Source organism: Larus michahellis, chromosome Z, assembly GCF_964199755.1.
Source record: "Larus michahellis chromosome Z, bLarMic1.1, whole genome shotgun sequence".
Taxonomy (NCBI): domain Eukaryota; kingdom Metazoa; phylum Chordata; class Aves; order Charadriiformes; family Laridae; genus Larus; species Larus michahellis.
Genome location: NC_133930.1, coordinates 77,667,365 through 77,685,685, shown reverse-complemented (window position 1 = coordinate 77,685,685; position 18,321 = coordinate 77,667,365). Strand labels below are relative to the sequence as shown.

Here is an 18,321-nt window from a genome sequence, read left to right as displayed (position 1 = left end):
CTTTCACTTTACTATTCTTTCTATTAATTCCTATGGTAAATACAGGAAGCTAATACAGATTTTATGATTCAGGGAAGGGACACAGATAAGACAAACCTCTGACAGTTGCACCTCCCCCCAAAAAATTAACTTTACAGAAAAAACACGATGCCCCATGAAGGAATGTTGTAAATAAATGACCTTGCGTTTCAATTTTAGGAGCAAACTTCACATACAGCCTTGCACTACAGGGAGCACAGAGACTATAACCTATGCAATTTTGCTTTCACAAAATTCTCAACAGCCATGACAAAATGATTGCATAAATAATCTCGCAACTTGCCCCTTCTGCCGTGTCAGGAATAAGGTAGTGAAGATACAGACAAAAGAACAAAGGTTGTTTAGTTAACCATTTTTTGAAAACAGAGGAAGGAAGAAATTAATCTCTCTACTTTAGGAGCTTAAAGATTGTGAAAAGTGTTTCCAAAAACTGAACAAAGGACAGAAGCGCAGATAGATACCACCAGAAGGAAGAAAAACAGAAAAATAACCTGGGCAACAGCTTTTATTAGATTTTGTGCATTACAAGACTAATCTTTGTGGCAAAGTTGCAACAAAGTAAGCCCTACATATTCTTTTCTGGAAACTAAAGACAATGACAGACATGCCTCAACATAGGGGAAGATGTCAACATCAACCAGCGTTCATTAGTGGAATGCTACATGTAAAGATTCTCCAATGTCTTATCTTTCTCCTCTTCTGGATACTAAGATGTGTGTTTACTTTTGGGGGTAGGGAGGATGGTTAGTAATTCACCAACCTTCACAGATTCTTGCCCTGACTCAGGAAAACAGACGTCTAAGGAGTCACTCCACTGAAGTCTACAGATGTACCTGTTCATTCCCGTACCTTTAACTGGGAAACTATACACTCTCAGAAACACTACCATACCTTGATGGGATTTAATAATTAACACCCAAGCAAACTCCTCATTTATCTCTGCTGCACCACAGACAGCTTCCATCCCATCAAGGCAGGACTTCAGTTAGACGTTTCCAACTTGGCAGTGTGAAAGTGATGGGAAACGTCCTCTCAGGCACAAACAATCCACAAAAAATGAGGGCAAGAATAAAAGAAAAGGGACAAGAAAGGAATCAATATCCAGAACCTGTTTCTTTCCATACCCTAACCACACTTCCCAGAAGAGGCTGCAGATCAGCTGACAGAAACACTGGGTGCCCCAAAGGTGACAGTCACAGAAAGTGAGGGAGGCTGGGCAGTCAGCGTAAGCGGCAACTTTCCATCGCTCCAGTGGAAAGAATCAACCGATGTAGATCCTGTGGAAGTCGTTGGCACCAAAGGCAGCATTGCATTTGGGGCACTTACGCTGCCGGGTGTCATAGCGTGTTTTCACACACTCAAAACAGAAGACATGAAAGCACTTTGTGAGCACAGCATCCTTTTTGCGCATGTTACAGCATGGGCAAGTCAGGCGGGCCTGAAAGACAGAAACATTATAGTGAGGACCCACTGCATTGCACTAGGTATGTTAAAAGGTAACTGAAGATGAAGCTTCTTCCATTCCTCATAAGGAGAAGGTGGTTTCTTCAATGAAAGGTAGGTCTACAATGCTAGAGATCAGACAAAAGATGTCAAATACTGAAAACATGACTGAACAGCCTTTTGACTGAAGTAGCATTAAAGACGGAAGTTCATAGAGACAGCTACTCACCTTGTAATCCTTGATTTCTTCCATTAATATCTCATCACAGTTGGGAACCATGTCAGGCTTCTTAGTAGTCTCCAACTTCCTGCGTAACCTAGAAATATCTTCCTGCAAAAAGCCAAGAGACCAAATAAATGAGCAGTATATTCTCTGTCACAGCTTCTTCAGGGACCAAAGAGAACTAGCACCTGGCCAACAGTGCACCTGGCTGTCACACCACCCATACTTTCATCCCCCATAGTCCAACAGACTTACGACAGATTACATTATCGTTTGGTGCCACGTGTATTGTCAGTTATTAGTGGATAAAACATGAAAGAGCCAAGACCTGATGAAGCTGAAATCAAAGCGAAACCAGACCCCCAAAAAAGTAGTGTAGTTGAAACCCACTCCAAGCTCAATGTACAAGGAGACAGACATCAAAGCAGAGAGATATTGAAGGACTGGGCATCAGGTACATACCTCAGCCCTTTTGAAGTTGAACATCTCTTTCTCTCTAGTTACTCTGTTTTCCACGATCTCATCCTGGAAGTCATGTAACTTCTTCTGAGCCAGCTCTAGCTGAGCTTTCAGATCATCTGCAAGCTGGGCTGCATCCATGGCCTGAAAAAGAAAACCAGTACCAAGCCTGGAAAAAGAGTTCTAGTGATTTCTAGTCCCTCTGCCTGGCAATCCAAGACTGCTCAAAGAATACTCCTTGCGCTGCTGGAGATCTATTTTTTCAATCTAATTTTGGTACTTCCAAATGGAATAACTATGATTTACTCCCTAAACATTACTTCAACAGCAAAATCCCTTATTATTAACAAGTTCTAATCATTTAGCTTCAACATTCCTCTTCAGTAGAGCCAACCCCGTCACACTGCAATGCATGTCACTTATAAAAAATACTAATGACCACAAAATTATCTTCTCGTTCAAGTATTTTCACCCTTCCACATTCTACATTTTCTCTACTAAATTGTTCTGAGGTAGTTGTATAGCTGAACTAGACAGAACTGCAAGTGTTTAATTTTTAATCATTTTCTCCCTTCACCAGTTCTCCTATCACTTTCTAACTGGCATACCACCAATGAATCTATTAGCCAAGTGCCCTCAATACCACAGATTGTGATATTAAGCACAAGTGATAGTGCTGAATTCCCCATCTCCTCCTCAGTGATATTTCTGCTTTCTTTTCTGTCTGTTTAGATGTTATTCCTGCATTTCTGCTAAAGATTTAACAACAAAGGCAGCACTGACTATGAGACTTAGTCTTACTTTACTTGTAACAGACCTATTTTATTGATCTTAGACATCTGTTAAAGGTCTTAACATTCCCCAGACATATTTTCCTTTTATTTACCCCATCTTTCCTATAAAAGCTCTGACCCTAGTTAACTTCATCTGGCTGCTGCTTATTCTTTCATGATAGGTTTCCTTTTAAAGGCACCTTACTTCAGCTCCCTAATCAGACTTTCACTGAAACAGCTATGACCTGCTTGTCCTTATCAAAGCAAACATTATGCTACAATACTTTAATAGAACTCTCTTAGGTACTTCTCAGCCCTCTGGTATACTAGTCCAAAACCAGGGAGTATCAGGTTCTGTAATACCAATGAGAGCTAGGAGCCTTCTAAGCTTCCCACAAGACAACAACTCCATCTTACAATCCAAGAGGAAATTAAGCAATCACTCACCTTGCGTTTGTTCATTTCCAGGGCCTGTGTTCGGAGACCTAGTTCTTTCTCACCTGTTCCAATACTGCTTTGCAGCAAATGTTCCTTCTCCTCCAGCTTACGTACAACCTGCAGCTGGGCATCCACCTTGGAATAGGTACAGAAGGTACAGAAAGACTGAAATGCATTGTCTTCAGAGCTGTCATTAAAGCTGCATGATAAAACTATCCCTGCCTCCCCATCACCAAGGAGTACCTCTTCAGCTTGCCTTTTTCTCCCCAAACAGACACACTGTCAGTCTAACAGCTGTATCCAGAGCTCTCCAGTGAGCACTTTAAAACCTAGCAGTCAAATAATCACAACAAAGATGTCTTATATTTTTGGGAGGTGGCTTAGAGAATTGCTGCAAGGCAGTGAACAGTCCCACCTTGCTTCCAAGGATGGCAGAATATATATGTAGAAGTACCATGATGACAGGAAAATTACTTTCTACTTCTTCCTCCTGCTCTCCATAGCAATGAATATTTTATACTCATACAGCAGTCTCTGTTTCTTACTGCCTACCAGAGTAAACCCACAAAACCTCTACCTTCCCCCATCAGTTCTGTTGTCCTCTCTCCTTCTCCCAGGTTACCTGTGTCTTCAGTGTCAAAACTTGGTCTGCCAGCTCCTCCTTCTCCTCTTTCAGCAGCTTGTGAATCTGGTTGGACTTGATGCGTTCTGACATCAGCTTGAAGTTGGCATCATCCTTCTCCCGCAGCTGCTGCATCAGGCGGATGTTCTGCTCCTGCATGTCTTCAAAGGCTTGGCCTGTGACATCCATTTCCGACAGCAGGGCCTCCTCCTCCTGCAGAATAATCACAGGCTCTGGCAAAACTGTGTCCTGTACCCCCTACAATGACCCTGAACGTTTTACTCAGACACCAACCCTAGCACAGATGAAGGAAGACAGCTCGGTATCAGAGAACAGCATCTTCCCAGCAAGCAGAAAAAAGTGCTCCCTAGAAATCTGCACCACTGCAGAGATGCACTAAATTAGAAGGTGTAAAAAAAGAGATGGTCATCTCCACAAGCATTCACAGACTGTGGCTTGTCTGCTGTCAAAATCAGCTGTGACACAGTAGTTGTCACAGCTGGGCAGAAACTGACTCCCAATTTCAGGCAGCTAAATGAACAGCTGTCATATACATATACCAGGCAAAGAATTCTACATGTGGACAACTCAACAGCTTCCAACTAACAGGCTGGCAAGCCCCTTAAACTCACTTAGGCCACTTCAACATTAAACAAGTAGTGACAAGATAAAACAGTTCTATACTATAAGAAAAAGAATCTGAATTCTAAAAAAGTATGTCAAGTCCTCGCTTCCCTGTCCCCTACTGAGGTGGTCCTGCTCTCTTATCATTAGATTAAGCCCTTTTCATGGAAGAAGATACGTTATGGTATCATGCACATATATTACTTATATGAACTGTGCAGAAAGAAATTGCAACCTCCTCTACTAAAGGCTGATACAGCCATCTCTCCTCTGTGCTCTTCACCTAGGCCACAAACAGTTAAACATTCCCCACCACCTCCGCCATGAGCTTTGTGAAGCCCTAATGTTGTGGGTTTTTTTTTTTATTGTTGTTGTTTTTTTGGCTAGTTGGGTTTTTTCCCCCTTTGATAAACAGAAAACTCACATCTCTGGCACACACAGAGACAGGAATTGCTTCTCTCAGGTAATCTTCCTGGCCATAACATGAAGGCAGTTCCTTCCCAAGTGCTCCAGCCAAGACAGAACTCATCAAAAACTTCTCACCTGCTTAGCCATGGCTAGTTTCTTCTGTAAATACTCAATTTGTTCCTCCACTGCTCGGATCTTGCGGAGGGCATCCTCATCAGCCATCTTTTTACTCTCCTTTTTCTCCTTGTCTTCCAGCTCTTTCACCCTCTGCCTCAGTTCTTCCAGCTACAGCAACAACAAAACAGAAATGACACTAAGCACAAGAATGTGTCCTGAACATTGTTAAATGCCTGTTTTTTCCTCACAATTATCTGAAACACTGGAGAAACTGCCTTCAGAGCATGGGAAAACAAACCCCAGCTCATCTTGACAGGACAGTGTATTAGTGGCAGATGGACCATTAAGATGGGCTGCAAGCCTAAGATCGTGTTTCCAAAACCTTTGAAAATTCCATAGCATCTTTTATCAGAGTAGAAGCATCAGTCTCCTGTAGTTGTATATGTTGCACGGGTATGTGGACGGAGAGCATCTACTCCTTTAAGGGTGTCTGGTCAAGGACCTTTTTCAATGCAAAAAGGAACAAGAAAAGGAGGGAGCCATAAACAAAACACACAGTAACACAAACCTGACTGACACATGATAAGGGAGGCAGTGATGAGAACCAAACCTGTTCAGTCACACTAATGGATGAGAGCACATGAGAGCATGAGAATGTTTGTTCCAGCAAGGTCGTCTGACTGTGGACCCTGTCAACAGGGAAACTAAGCAAAGCAGGGTGGGGGGGAGGAAACCAGAAATAAAATATACAGAGATATGGACCTGACAAAACAAAGGTGGAAACAAACACAAGAAACAAATCTCCGCAGTCAGAACAGTTGATAAGCTACCAAGAAACTACAGGCACCAGTTCCAAGAAGATCAACCTGGACTTTGCAACTGTTAAAACTGTAAACCAGGGGTGGATCCTGGACTAGGAGGGCTGTGGGAATCAATAGAGCTGTATAAAACCAGGAGGGATGTGCAGGGGAGGGGAGAGCAAGGACAAACAAATTTGAGTTCAACAGAGAAGGGTATAAAAGGAGCTGGTCACATGTAGAATGATGACAGTCAGTACATGTTTGTCCGGCTCAGCCCTGCACATGATCACCACAGCCTGTTCTTATTATTTTCTTAGCTATCTTGGTGTAAAATAACTCTCTACCCCGTGTGTAAGTGTGCTACATGGAGTAAGTGCTGTGGAGTAAGTGAAACCTGTATGTGAAGAAGGTAAGAGGGCCTGGGATCACAGGGGTACCAGACAGACACAGAGGGGCCGTGCTGGTACTGCTGGGATCTGTGAATGCGCGTGTGCTTGTGAAGCTGGAGAGTTTTGTGCATATGCCTGAACTAGTGATCTCTACCAGCTGAAGAGAAGGAAGGGGACATGGCTGTCTATGCTTATGTTTTGTTTCAGTCCTATATATGTTGAAGGCAGCGCCTTGTCCGTGGCAGTGTGCCTGGCCACATCAGCGTCCTCTGTGTGTGTATGTCTCTGGGACACATGCTCAGCTTCGTTACCGGTTGAATCTGCAACTGAGAAAGAGGCAGGCACGTCCCTCAGCCTGGGCAAAGGGACCATCCTTCGCAGAGAAGGATACCCCAAAACCTCCCTGTTCATCTCCAGAACATTTCAATCTCTATTCTAAGTGACAAAGATGAGACGAGGAACAATCTCCAGTTTTGAAGACAAAAAAACCACACAGTTAAGTGCAGAGTATCCGAAAAGAAGTTTTAAGTAACTTGCTAAAGAGAAAAATAAAAGAGAAATGAGATTTACCTCAGCTTTTGCCTTCTTCTCAGCTGCCATCAGCTGCACTTTGTCTCTCTGCTCTTTGGGAGCAGAGCGGTACATATCTAGCAACAGTTTCATCTCCTTCTGGCTCTCCTGGGCCTTCCTGGAGACAGGGAGATAAACAACTGTGAGAACACAGCAGGAAACCTATGCTGTCACATATCCAGCATGAGAGTCAGAGCAATATTCTCCCCATCTCCTACATGGCATGCATATTATGAAGTAATCCTTGGCTCATCTTTCCCTCGTAATGTAAAATAGCCAAGGAGCACAGGCTGGAGGCTGAAAAGAAACGTGTTCAGGCACAAGAGAAGTGGGGTGGGGAGGAAACACATACCCTAACAGTAAACAACAAACTATCCATCTCTGCTTTGGTACTGATCCAAGACAGAGAAGACTACTGTGCCCTTTATTAATAACCTGCTGCTTTAAAGCTTTACTCAACTGTTATGACGGTAACAAATAAAGTTACTTGACCCACCCTATGAAGTATCTGGTTTGGTAGCTCATGCTTTAGGCTGTTGAAGCAGAAATGTTACCACATTGTCCAAATCGCAATCAGATATAGAGGGCGCCAGAAACCTCTCACTTCAGTGAAGCTAATCTCATAAGAGTGAGCTACAAGTCACCTCACACAAACACCACAGTTTGGGCACTACTCAAGCAGGAAAGGGAGAGACTTACTTGAGCTCAGCCTTCAGCTGCTTGATCACTTCAGCCTCCTTCTTTCTTCCATCTTCATGCTTTCCTTTCTCCTTCTCTTTGGACTCTCTCTCCTTCTCAGATTCCTTCTGCTTCTGTTTTTCCCGCTCTCGTTCCTTTTCCTTTTCTTTCTCTTTCTCTCGCTCTCTCTCTTTCTCCTTTTCCTTCTCTCGTTCCCTCTCCCTCTCCCGTCTCTCTCGCTCCCGTTCCTCTTCATCTCGCCTGGCCTTCATTTCATTAACATCTTCAGATGCAGCCTTAGGGACAGGCACTTGGGCAGATGGATCATCAGGTTCCTGCTTGATCTCTGGAGGTTCCTCCTTTGCATCTTCTGTGCTGGACTGGGACTGTAAGAGAGCACTACCACTGCGAGAGCGGATCTGTTGCGGAATAGCAAGAAAGAAGACACAGAACAAAACAAAGCAGTAAGTTCTTAGACAGAAACATACCTTATTCCCCTCTTTCCTGGTCTTCCCAGATCCATCCCTGCATGCCCCCTCCATAATTGCTACTACTTTTCATGAAGCACTATACAGCCACAAAGGAAGACTATTAATTTGTTAAGTGGAAGCAGCAGAGCGTAGAGCTCCATCAAAAATTATATTGCATCCTGCATGCCATAAGAGAAAGGCTGACATTGCAGGCAAAGGTGACAGCATTCCCCCTTCTAGGCACTTTCTGCTCTTTTCTGGCATTTGCTGCACTGATACCTTGCTCAAATCAGATTGGGCCTCTCTCAGTTTACGCTTGTATCTTAACACCTCTCCCTTCAGCTGGTGGTTGTGATTTTGGAGGCTGCTGATGAGATGACGCATCTCCCGATTAATCGGGCCTACAAAAGCAGAAACACAACTGTAACAAACCACGCTTTTGCCGACCTGCAAGGACTTTCGTGGAGATGGGGAATACGTTAAGTGACAAAGGACCAAATAAGACTACGATCATTCTGCCACACAAAAGAGCAACACAACGCATTTGCAGAAAAAAACCATGCCAGGTTTACATGCAACCATAAGTTCTTGCAAATTCCCAGTCCTAATTTCCCCTTAACGTTACTTTTTCCCTATGTTCCTATAGAAAGTGTGTCACGCTATGGAAAAATCTCTGTGATTTAAATGCTACTTTAGAAATAACTTCTTTATTTCCTCTGATTAAATTTGAAAATTACTGGTTTCCTACCCAGCATGTCATTCCAGACTTGTAAATAAATCCACCCCAAAAATAATCTTAATAATGCTAAATAGTCTGTCATAAACCAAATTATTAGCAAAATGTATGCATTCTGCAACATCTAAAATGAAGTCAGATAAAATGGAACTGGCCTCTGATAAAACACGTGAAGAGCTTTGCTTTTTGAGATGGAAACCTGCCAGAAGAAGTATTTGACAATGACAAAGAATCCAACCACGTGTTTTACTGCAATGCAGTCTCTAATGGGCATTGGAGGGACAGCGGGGTTGTTTGTTTGCTTTTAAGCACAGCAGAAAAACTCCATACCTGCTTGTTCATTAGCAGCAAGTGTCTGTTCAAACTCTATCCTCAACATCTCATATTCTTTGCGGACTTGTGCCAAGGTATCCTCTAGCTGAATCACCTCTGTGCGTAGTTTCTTGTGAAGGCTGACCTCGTCCCTCTGAGAAGTAATAAGGGGACAGAACTTAGTGCTGTGACCCTGGAGTATCTCTCACCTCATCAACGTGAGGTACCAACACAGATGAATTACTGCCAGGAAGAAAAGTTTCCTGAGCATTCCCAGAGCCACCCAGACCCAGTAGTGATGATCAATGGGACAACAACGTTCCCTAGTCTGATGGAGCGGTGGTGCTACCTCGATTAGTTCCACCTGGCGCTGGTGTGTGGTGCGGGTGCCATGAAGCAGAGTGCGGGCCTCATCAAGATGTGCCTTCAGCTGGAGACTCTCATTATACAAAACAGAGAATTGGGACTGCATGCAGCGATATTCTGGGGTCTCCTTCACAGCCTCTTCCACTGCTCGTCGCAGCTCAACCTAGTCAGGACACAAGAAAATGCCACAGAAAGAAAAGTTATTACCTGGTCTTCAGCATCTATTTTGCAAGGTAGGAGAACGGTGATCAAGCTGCCACAAGCAAAGACAAAAGTATAATTTTAATAGCATTGCTGTGGAGTACATGCAAGTGATATGCTTCAGGATCAATTTAAAAAGTCTATGCTCTCTCCGTATGCACTAGGCTATTTCTCTTGCAAAGTCACATGACAAGAGTTTTGGATTCTCAGGTTCTGCAATAGTTTCTCTCAAAGTTAAGAGCTTGGAAAACATGATATACCTTTTCAATGGATCTGCTGTAAAACCATAATCACTTAAATCAATAAAGATGGCCACATAGAAAAGTATGATAGAAAACTACAGAAAATACATGTGCAAGTAGGCATTACATTAGCTTTCTACCAGTAAGAGACACAATGACTGAAAGGAAGAGAAATGAGAGAAAGCAGAAGTATAGAATCTGAATTTTCCTTACAAAAAAAATGTTAACAAATGATTGTGACTACCAGCAGTGAAACAAGACACATATAAACACACATACAATTTAACACTAATTAAGAGAAAAAGAAAGTTATAATGGTAAATGATGTTTCTCTTAAAACAAACTCAAGTGGATAAACAGAATTTAGACATGCCTCGAGACAGTTTCTGGAATCTCATCTCAAACTTAGGTTATCAGCTCAGACATTTCTTATAACAGGCTAACAGACCTACTGATCACTAAGATAAAACTTAGATTATTCTATATATTATATTCTTATGTACTATAAAGTCACAGCTTTTTAAGACATAAGATACTCATATGCCGTTTCCTATCTATTCATTCTGATAAACACTGATAAAGATTTAAGTTCGTCAACACTTTCAAGAGCCTAGCTCTCATACACAAGTTCCCCAATTTTTCCAGTTCTCTGGTTCCACTTGCACAGGGCAGGGGAAAGGTGGAAGAGCAGTCAATACCCATAAAAATGTGAAATTAGTTTTAACTAGGTATCATTAAAACGTATCGAATAGATCAGAATGGAAAAGAGGAAATAAGAAACCACTACTTTTTCCAATGATGACCACATGGTGTCACCAATACACTGAACTGCAAGCGTAAGTCACACAAACTTGCTAAATTGTACCTTGTACAAAATATAACCCAGCTAGAGGAAGCACAGAACAGAACAGTATTAACGAAGTTCTCCAGAGATGCAATACAGCAAGACAGAGGGCAACCAACCACACAGAACACCTTCATCCTCAAATAGGCACAAATGTCTCACCTTGAGTTTTTCATTCTGTGTTGTTACTTCCTCAAGATCCTGGCGTAGTTCCTCTAACTCATTGAGGCGATTACCAGCAAGCTCTTTATTCTCTTCCAGCTCTGCATTCATCTCCTCAAACTGTTGGGGATAAAGTGCTTGTAAATCCTAATGTTAATGTATCTACTGGGGATACTTGATTAAGTAACTATTTATACAGTAACAGAAATTACAGACTTAACAGTCAGGTAACATTACCAAGTGAGACAGAGTCTACTTTCATCGGGTCTGTCTCATAAGTTGGAAACTTGCACACAGACAAAATGGCTTGACCAGAGACACACAGATTTGTGGCAAAGAAGGTATCTAAATTCTGTTCCAATCTGTGGCCATACACACAAGCTCTCCTTGACTTTATTCTTAACCAAGCGTCTGACGTTACCTTGCGGGCGTTAATGGTGATGGTGCCCCCGTAGAGGCTACTCCCAGCTCCATACACCTTGTAGCCTTTGGAATTTACCTGCAGAAAAAGGCAACAGATTTCGTCAACACCCGATTAAATGCTAAAGCTGCTGATATAGCATACTCAGGATGAAAGATGGTACTCTACAGATTCTCACTTCTCTCAGCAAAGTACCATAAGATGATGTCACACATCTCAAAACTACAACCATTTATCTGGCTTCCTGTCAAAGGGGCTGGTGCTTACCCGTTCCAAAACATCTGCTAAGTGGCGGTTGAGCCTCTGCTCCCTCTTGCGTATCTTGTCAATATCCCACTGAAGGTCATCAATCATAGTCTCCAGAACAGACACCCGAGATTCTGCTGTCTCCACCCTCTCTTGCAGCTTGGAGAACTGCAACCAAAAGAGTGTTTCAGCTGGCATACTGAATACAATCAACGTTTTCCAAGACTGTTCAATATTAATTTTTCTCTTACTCATCATACCCTGGATTCATGTGCTTTCCACCTGTCTTTTGCTGTGGCGACTACTCAATGAATTGTCCAGAATTTTACACTGGGTGCATCCCAACACAGTAATAAAAATAGGACAAAACTGAAAATGGAAAAAGGGCAAGAAGCTGGTAATATCTGGCAGAGTACAGAGGCAGCCACCTCATCTTATTCCAAGGCACCTTTTTTTTAATCTTTTAAATCCATATATGTTCATCTACTCTACAGACCACTAAAGCTTGATGGTCTAACATTAAGCAACGCCAGTGTTTAAATACACAGTTACTAAAGGAAGTAAAACCTCTCAAATAAATACTGCCAACAATGTGAATCCCTTAGTGACTGGGCTCATCTTGTAATTAATGTTGTTACACTTTCATACATTACCCAGAGAAACCAAGGAATTTGAAATGACAGCGATATCATGTCAAGTGTCTCAGATGCTTACACAACCACCTTAGCATCACCTGACCACTTCCTCTGCTCTGTTTTCTTTAAAAATTAAATCCATTCAACTCACTGGTCTGGTTATTCTCTTTCATTCAGTGATGTAACAAGCAAATCAACCCCGACCACACAGAAAGTCTACGTGCAGTTCTCCACAAAAACAACCCTTTCCATAGCCTTTGTTCAGAAGGCAACTTTTAAATCTTGTTGCTCCTGTCCCTCTCCAAAGCAATAACCTGCTTTCCAAACTATGATAACCACAAATTATTCTAAGCAGAATTCCAAAGCAGATTTCTGTCTCTCTCCTTTTATACCTCCTGAGACATGATTCGGTGCTTCTCCTGAAGAACGTCAGCCAGCTCCTGCAGCCGTCCATTTTCATGTGAGAGATAGGTATTAAGCTCTAGGACTGCTTCTTCCATCAGTGTAATATCTGAAAGATGCAGAAAGAAAAGGAAACAAACAGAAATCAAGGAAGACTCTTTTTAATTTTAAAACAGCAAAAAGAAAAAAAGAAAACAGAAACAGAAATTTCTGGTTTTGTCTTCTGCTTACCATATCCCTCTAGCAGGTGGTTCCCAAAGGTCTGATCTCTAGCCACACAGAGCTTTTAATTGTATTCACTAAGCAGCAGGCTCTGCCGTTTAACATGCTATACATTCATGATTGTCAACTACCATCCCCTAATGTCAGGGATCATTCAGTACCGGCAACACAGAACATGCCCTTGTAACACAGTGACACCCTAATGAAGGCCAAATTCATGCATAAACCTGCTACAATAGGTGGTTTAAGCTAATATACCAGATGACAATTACAGCAACTGAGTAAGGCTCATGATGCACTAAGGCCAATGCTACTACAGAGTTTGTTTAAGACTGCCAACTAAGGCTACTAATGCTTTGCTACACAAATCCTAGACCTGCCAGAGCTCCTTGATCACAGCATATAAAACACTATGGACAGAAAACAAACCAAGGAGGAGTTGATATTCCACCTACATTTTAATTCAAAAGATTAAAATTCTAACCTTAAGCTAATGAAGTTTTTCAGAGAGTCATCTGGGTGTAAATTGAATCTGCTACATCAATTTTCAGAAGCCAGTGGTTCAGCTTTCTTCTGCAGAACTCTGTGTTCAAAACTGACAGCTACACTAGGCATACCAAGACACTAGACAGCTACCATTTTGCTCAAAACTCAGAGGAAACTGAGGAGCTGGTAATTCCTGTGTCTTTTACCAAACTGCAAGCAAGGAGTCCAAAATCATTTTGCAACACTGATTTCACTTCTTCACTTGTAAGCATGAAGCCTGTTAACTCAGTAGCTAAGGATTGCTGGGTGGTAAGGTTCAATTGTAATTCGTAACTTTTCAGGTGCATGAACACACTACAGGCAGAAACAAACCTTTCCTTAGCCCAACACACTGGGCAGAGTTTTCAGCATTCAAATTTAGAGGCATTTATAATACAGTTCTAGCATATAGCACTAGTCTTTGCTACAGGTTTTACTAATTGACATTGTGGAAAACTGAGACAATTGATTTAAGGACTAGGCTTTAACACATACAATGCAGAATCATGTCTAAGCTGGGGTTAGATGATGTCCTTGAGTACCAGCCACCTTGGTCATACCTCCACTATTCAGCTTGTGTGACAGCACATCCACTTTCTCCTGCAGCTTGTCATACATTGTCACAATCTGGGCAACAGCACGGCGGGAGGACTCTACACGCTCCTGCAGCTGAGATTCTATCTCCTCACTAGTACTGCTGGCTAGAGTGGCTAGGAAGGAGAATGCTGGCTCCAGTCCTTCACCTGGGAACAGAAAGAGGTGCAAAAAGTAAATGTGCTCTGGCAGGCAACATATCTCTAGTCCACAATCAGAAAGCCTCTGTCATCCTTTAAAAAGGGATATCAACATTGTCCACAGTTGGAACCCATCTTTTCCACTGTCCCCACTCAGGTGTCTCACCTCGTTCCCTCTCATCTTTACGCTCCTGATTGCTGTCTGAGTCTGGTTCAGGCTCTGGTACCACCAGTGCTTTTCTTTCAGATAAAAGGTCTCCAAGACCTTGGTCCAGGTCGAAGCGTTTAAGGATGATACGGATATTTTCATCAAACTGAATGACAGGAAAGGCAAGACAAGACAAAGAATAGATGTGAATAAAGGAAGTGCAGGGAAACAGAAGAAGAGACAAGAGGGTGGCGTATATAAAATCACAAAGGGTTTTACTAACCTGATTCCAGTATCGATTAATAATCAGCAGAGAGGCATCATCAGTGGCCTGCCGACGCTCCAGCTTCTCAATGTGCTCTCGTAGCTCATCTTCAATGGCTTGCCGCTGGTCCAGCATCTCCGCTAGCTTCCGGTTCTTGGTCTGTAGTGTCCGGATGTCCAGCTCCTCCTGTGCAGAAGAATAAGTCAGCGCACATCCCACAGAAGCCAGATCATTGGGCCCATATAGAAGGCAGAGAGATATTTTTGTTTCCAGATGAAAAAAAAACAATAGGTTGAGTGGCGTTGTGCAAGGAAGACATACCGTTGAAGAAACACCACCAAGCTTAATGGTCTCCACCGTGGTCCCTGAGTCTTCAACCCCCGCCTTCTTCTCTGGAGGTGCAGAAGGGCCAGGCTCTCCAGCTGTCCGTTTATTGCCAATTCCAGACATGGTGGCTGAAGCATACACACTACCGCTTTCTTTAAGTTCTTTCTGAACATTAAAGAACATTATTAAAAAAACCCAGCAAACACACACCCACACAAGCAACACAATTTAGGGTTTTTAACATACAGATTCCTCACGGTAACAAGACGCCCAACACAGTACAGACCATATGACTCAAAAGGTATTGGAAAACACTGGACAAACATAAAGTCTTAAAAGACACCAGTTGGATTAGCACTGCAAACAGCAAGTTGATGGGAAAAAAATCCACTGCTCTGCAATGTTAAAATGGAATCACTGTACCTTATCACTCTCTTTGGAAATCAATCTTCATGTAGGTTCAGTCTCTGCTTTTTTGATCTCTCCCTCTGCATTAACAAAAAATTAACAAGCAACTGAGACTGCGTCTATGTGGCACCAGTTCGCTTCATATCCACCAAACTGTTCTTATTATATCAACATTCAAAATCAGCTAAAGCCAAGGGCAGCAACACCTTGCAGAAAAGCCCTACAAGAGCCTACATAGAGATCTTACAAATCCTATCGAATTGAACAGCAATGCTGAGACAAGTTTTGTAAAGAACCACTTGAAGACTGTTCCTGTGTACCAGGAGAAATACAGACATGTTTGAAGAGTATTTATCCCCAAGTTAATGCAATCTGAAAAGCTGTGGACTACTAGTTAGAGAATCACACAATAGTTGAGGCTGGAAGGGATCTCCAGAAATCTCCTGCTCAGTGCTCCTGAATAAAGCAGGGTCAGACAGCACAGGCTGCCAAGGGCCTTGTCCAGTCAGCTTTGAGTATCCCCAGAGATACAAACTCTGCAATGTCTCTGGGCAACCTATCCCAGTACTTGATGATCCTCGCTGTTTTAAACAGGGTTTTCCTCATGTTTTAACAGTATTTCTTGTAGTTCCCAAAAATATTATTTAGTAAAACAACAACTGTCTACTTGAAAGGTTTCCAAAACAAATACCGTGGCTAGTGATGGAAAACGAAAACAATTAGATCTTCATTAGACATACATAGCATTCTTCTCCTATATTCACTGATGCTATGACAACTCAATCCTCATATCTCTCTCTACCTCTAAACTAAATGAAACACAGAAGTAAATGAAATGCAGACCACACAAGTAAGATTTATATTGTTCCACTGAAATCTATAATGGCATTTACAGTTAAACTAAGGGCCACAAACTGAAACTGCCAGTTCTTATGTATTTGCTTTACTTGCCTAGTTCTATTGAAAGTACTTAAGCTACTGTATTTTTAAGATTAAGCTGGTATACTACTTTGCCAAATCTTATCATTTAACAAGCATTTTAGCTTGGCACTGCCCTTCACTATAGGCAAAATAATAAAATGATTATTTCTAAATGAGTTACTGCAACAGCACGTATAGTGTTCCTGCAACTTGTCTTTTAACATAAGTATTAAATACATCTCAAAATTAAAAAATAAACAAAGACATCTTCCATGTAACCATTTTCCTCCTTTTATCAAGGGAATTCAGTGGGCGACTAGGCCATTGGGGGGTGATGGGGAGAGCAGCTGTCACTAAAAACATCTGCTACCTATCAATCCAGTGAGTCTCCAGTAACCACTGCCTTTCAGAGTTTTTGTCCACGGACAAAATATTTCTTCCACTGGCTCCTGACATCATCCCACTCAGCTCTAGCTCCCCCTCTCCCCACTACTCACTTCCTCACGTGCTGTATGCCAGAACCTGCCCCACTAAGTTTTCATGACCACAGGCCCTTTTTCCTTTAGGAGCTCAACCTTACCCTCAGTCCCAGGCTATTCACATTCTTCTCTCCCCAAACAGATCACACTGCCTCATGAAAGACCGACTGTCCACCCCTACCAGGGACTCAGCTTCATCTTCATCCCTCTCTTAGGGTTAAAACCCTCTTAAACAGAGACCAAAATACACCTCCACCAGGCACTACCCATACCTACCACTGGCCAGAATTCATCTACTCTGACCACCGTCATCCACCTGCCAAGACCCAACTTCCCCAGGCCCAGTACTTAGCCACTCATCTGCAACTTATGCCCACGTTTGAGCCCTTTCACATGCTTGTGGCACCTCTTAGTCAAGAAACCTTTCAAAGCTCACCATTCGGGTTCCTACACACACCAGACATTCTCTACAATTGTTTGTTTGGGTTTTTTTGGGATTTTTTTTATATAATCCACAGCCCTTTGGAGCTCCCCAATGGACCACCCATTCAAAACCCAGACCTCCCCCAGCAACACTGCTCCACACAGGGTGCCTAAAGCCCCACATCGCCCACCAGAGACTCCTCTCCACGCACAGCAAGGAACCCACTCCAAACCACCGCTGGGACTCCCCAGGCCCTCGTAGGGACGCACTTGACTGATGCCCACAAATGCTCGGGGACGTGCCCTAACGCCCGCTCCTGCCTTCCGCGCCCAGTGGGGACCCCCACGGAGCACAGCCGGGAGCCTCCCACACCACCAACCCCCGCCCGCGTCCACAGCTGGACAGCTGTCCGCCTCTCCGGCTCTGCTCCCCGGCCACCGAGAGCCCCGCACCCACCGCTGCTTCAGGCGTCCCTTAGGCCCACACCGACGGCCGCACCTCACGGCACCCCCACACCGACCGTCCCCTGGGCTCGTCCCCTCCGTCACGGGTGTACAGTGCCTCCGCCCTCGAACCACCCGCCTTCCCCCACACATCCCACTCTTCCCCAAACCCCCGGCCCAGCCCGGCCGCCCCACAGACTCCTCATACGCACCTCAAAAACAGCCGCCACCGCCTTCCTCCCGGCCACCGGAAGTCCCCGCCGACGGTTCAATGCCTTGATGGTGGGCTGAGCAGACGTCACGTAGCACCGCCGCTTCCGGCGGCCATTTCGCCCTCACCCGTCATGGAGGCGCCTTGCCCTCGCCCGACATGGCCGCCGTTGCCATGGTGCCGCGGAGGCGCCTGAGGCCAGTGTCTTTACCCGCACAAGAAACCGCCGCCGCCCCGGCAGACGAGGCAGGCGACGCCTCCTCGCTACAGGCCGCTCCGCGCCCGGGGAGGATGCCGGGGGCTGGGCCTCCCGCCGGGGGCTGGGCCTCCCGCCGGGGGCTGGGCCTCCCCCCGGGGGCGACCAGCGGCCGAGGGGGTCGCCTCAGGGTTGAGGCGGCAGCAGCGTCCGTTGCACGGGCTGTGCCCCACTGACACTTTTGTGCAGATAACATTTGCATGTGGAAATTGTTAAAATACATATATCATGCAGGGCTAGCTCCAACTGAGATTGAAGTTATATTTTAGATAATGCAAATTTAAAGTAAAATTTTAATGTTCTCGCTTTAATATTTTTATTTTTGCCCGTCTCTGTAG

General features: G+C 43.8%; 1 protein-coding gene across 1 annotated transcript; it reads right to left on the bottom strand.

The window, feature by feature from the left end:
- Positions 1-526: 526 nt before the first annotated feature.
- On the bottom strand, positions 527-18,011 carry RNF20 (ring finger protein 20). Its single transcript, XM_074569081.1, has 21 exons — positions 17,729-18,011; positions 15,265-15,329; positions 14,836-15,006; positions 14,533-14,700; positions 14,268-14,415; positions 13,928-14,110; positions 12,611-12,729; positions 11,605-11,751; positions 11,338-11,415; positions 10,917-11,036; positions 9,451-9,630; positions 9,120-9,255; positions 8,333-8,454; positions 7,605-8,002; positions 6,906-7,023; positions 5,165-5,314; positions 3,998-4,210; positions 3,385-3,510; positions 2,168-2,308; positions 1,712-1,813; positions 527-1,477 (listed from the first exon to the last, which is right to left on the bottom strand). The coding sequence occupies exons 3-21, from the start codon at positions 14,962-14,964 to the stop codon at positions 1,301-1,303; spliced, it is 2,955 nt and encodes a 984-aa protein (XP_074425182.1). The 5' UTR covers positions 14,965-15,006; positions 15,265-15,329; positions 17,729-18,011; the 3' UTR covers positions 527-1,300.
- Positions 18,012-18,321: the final 310 nt, after the last annotated feature.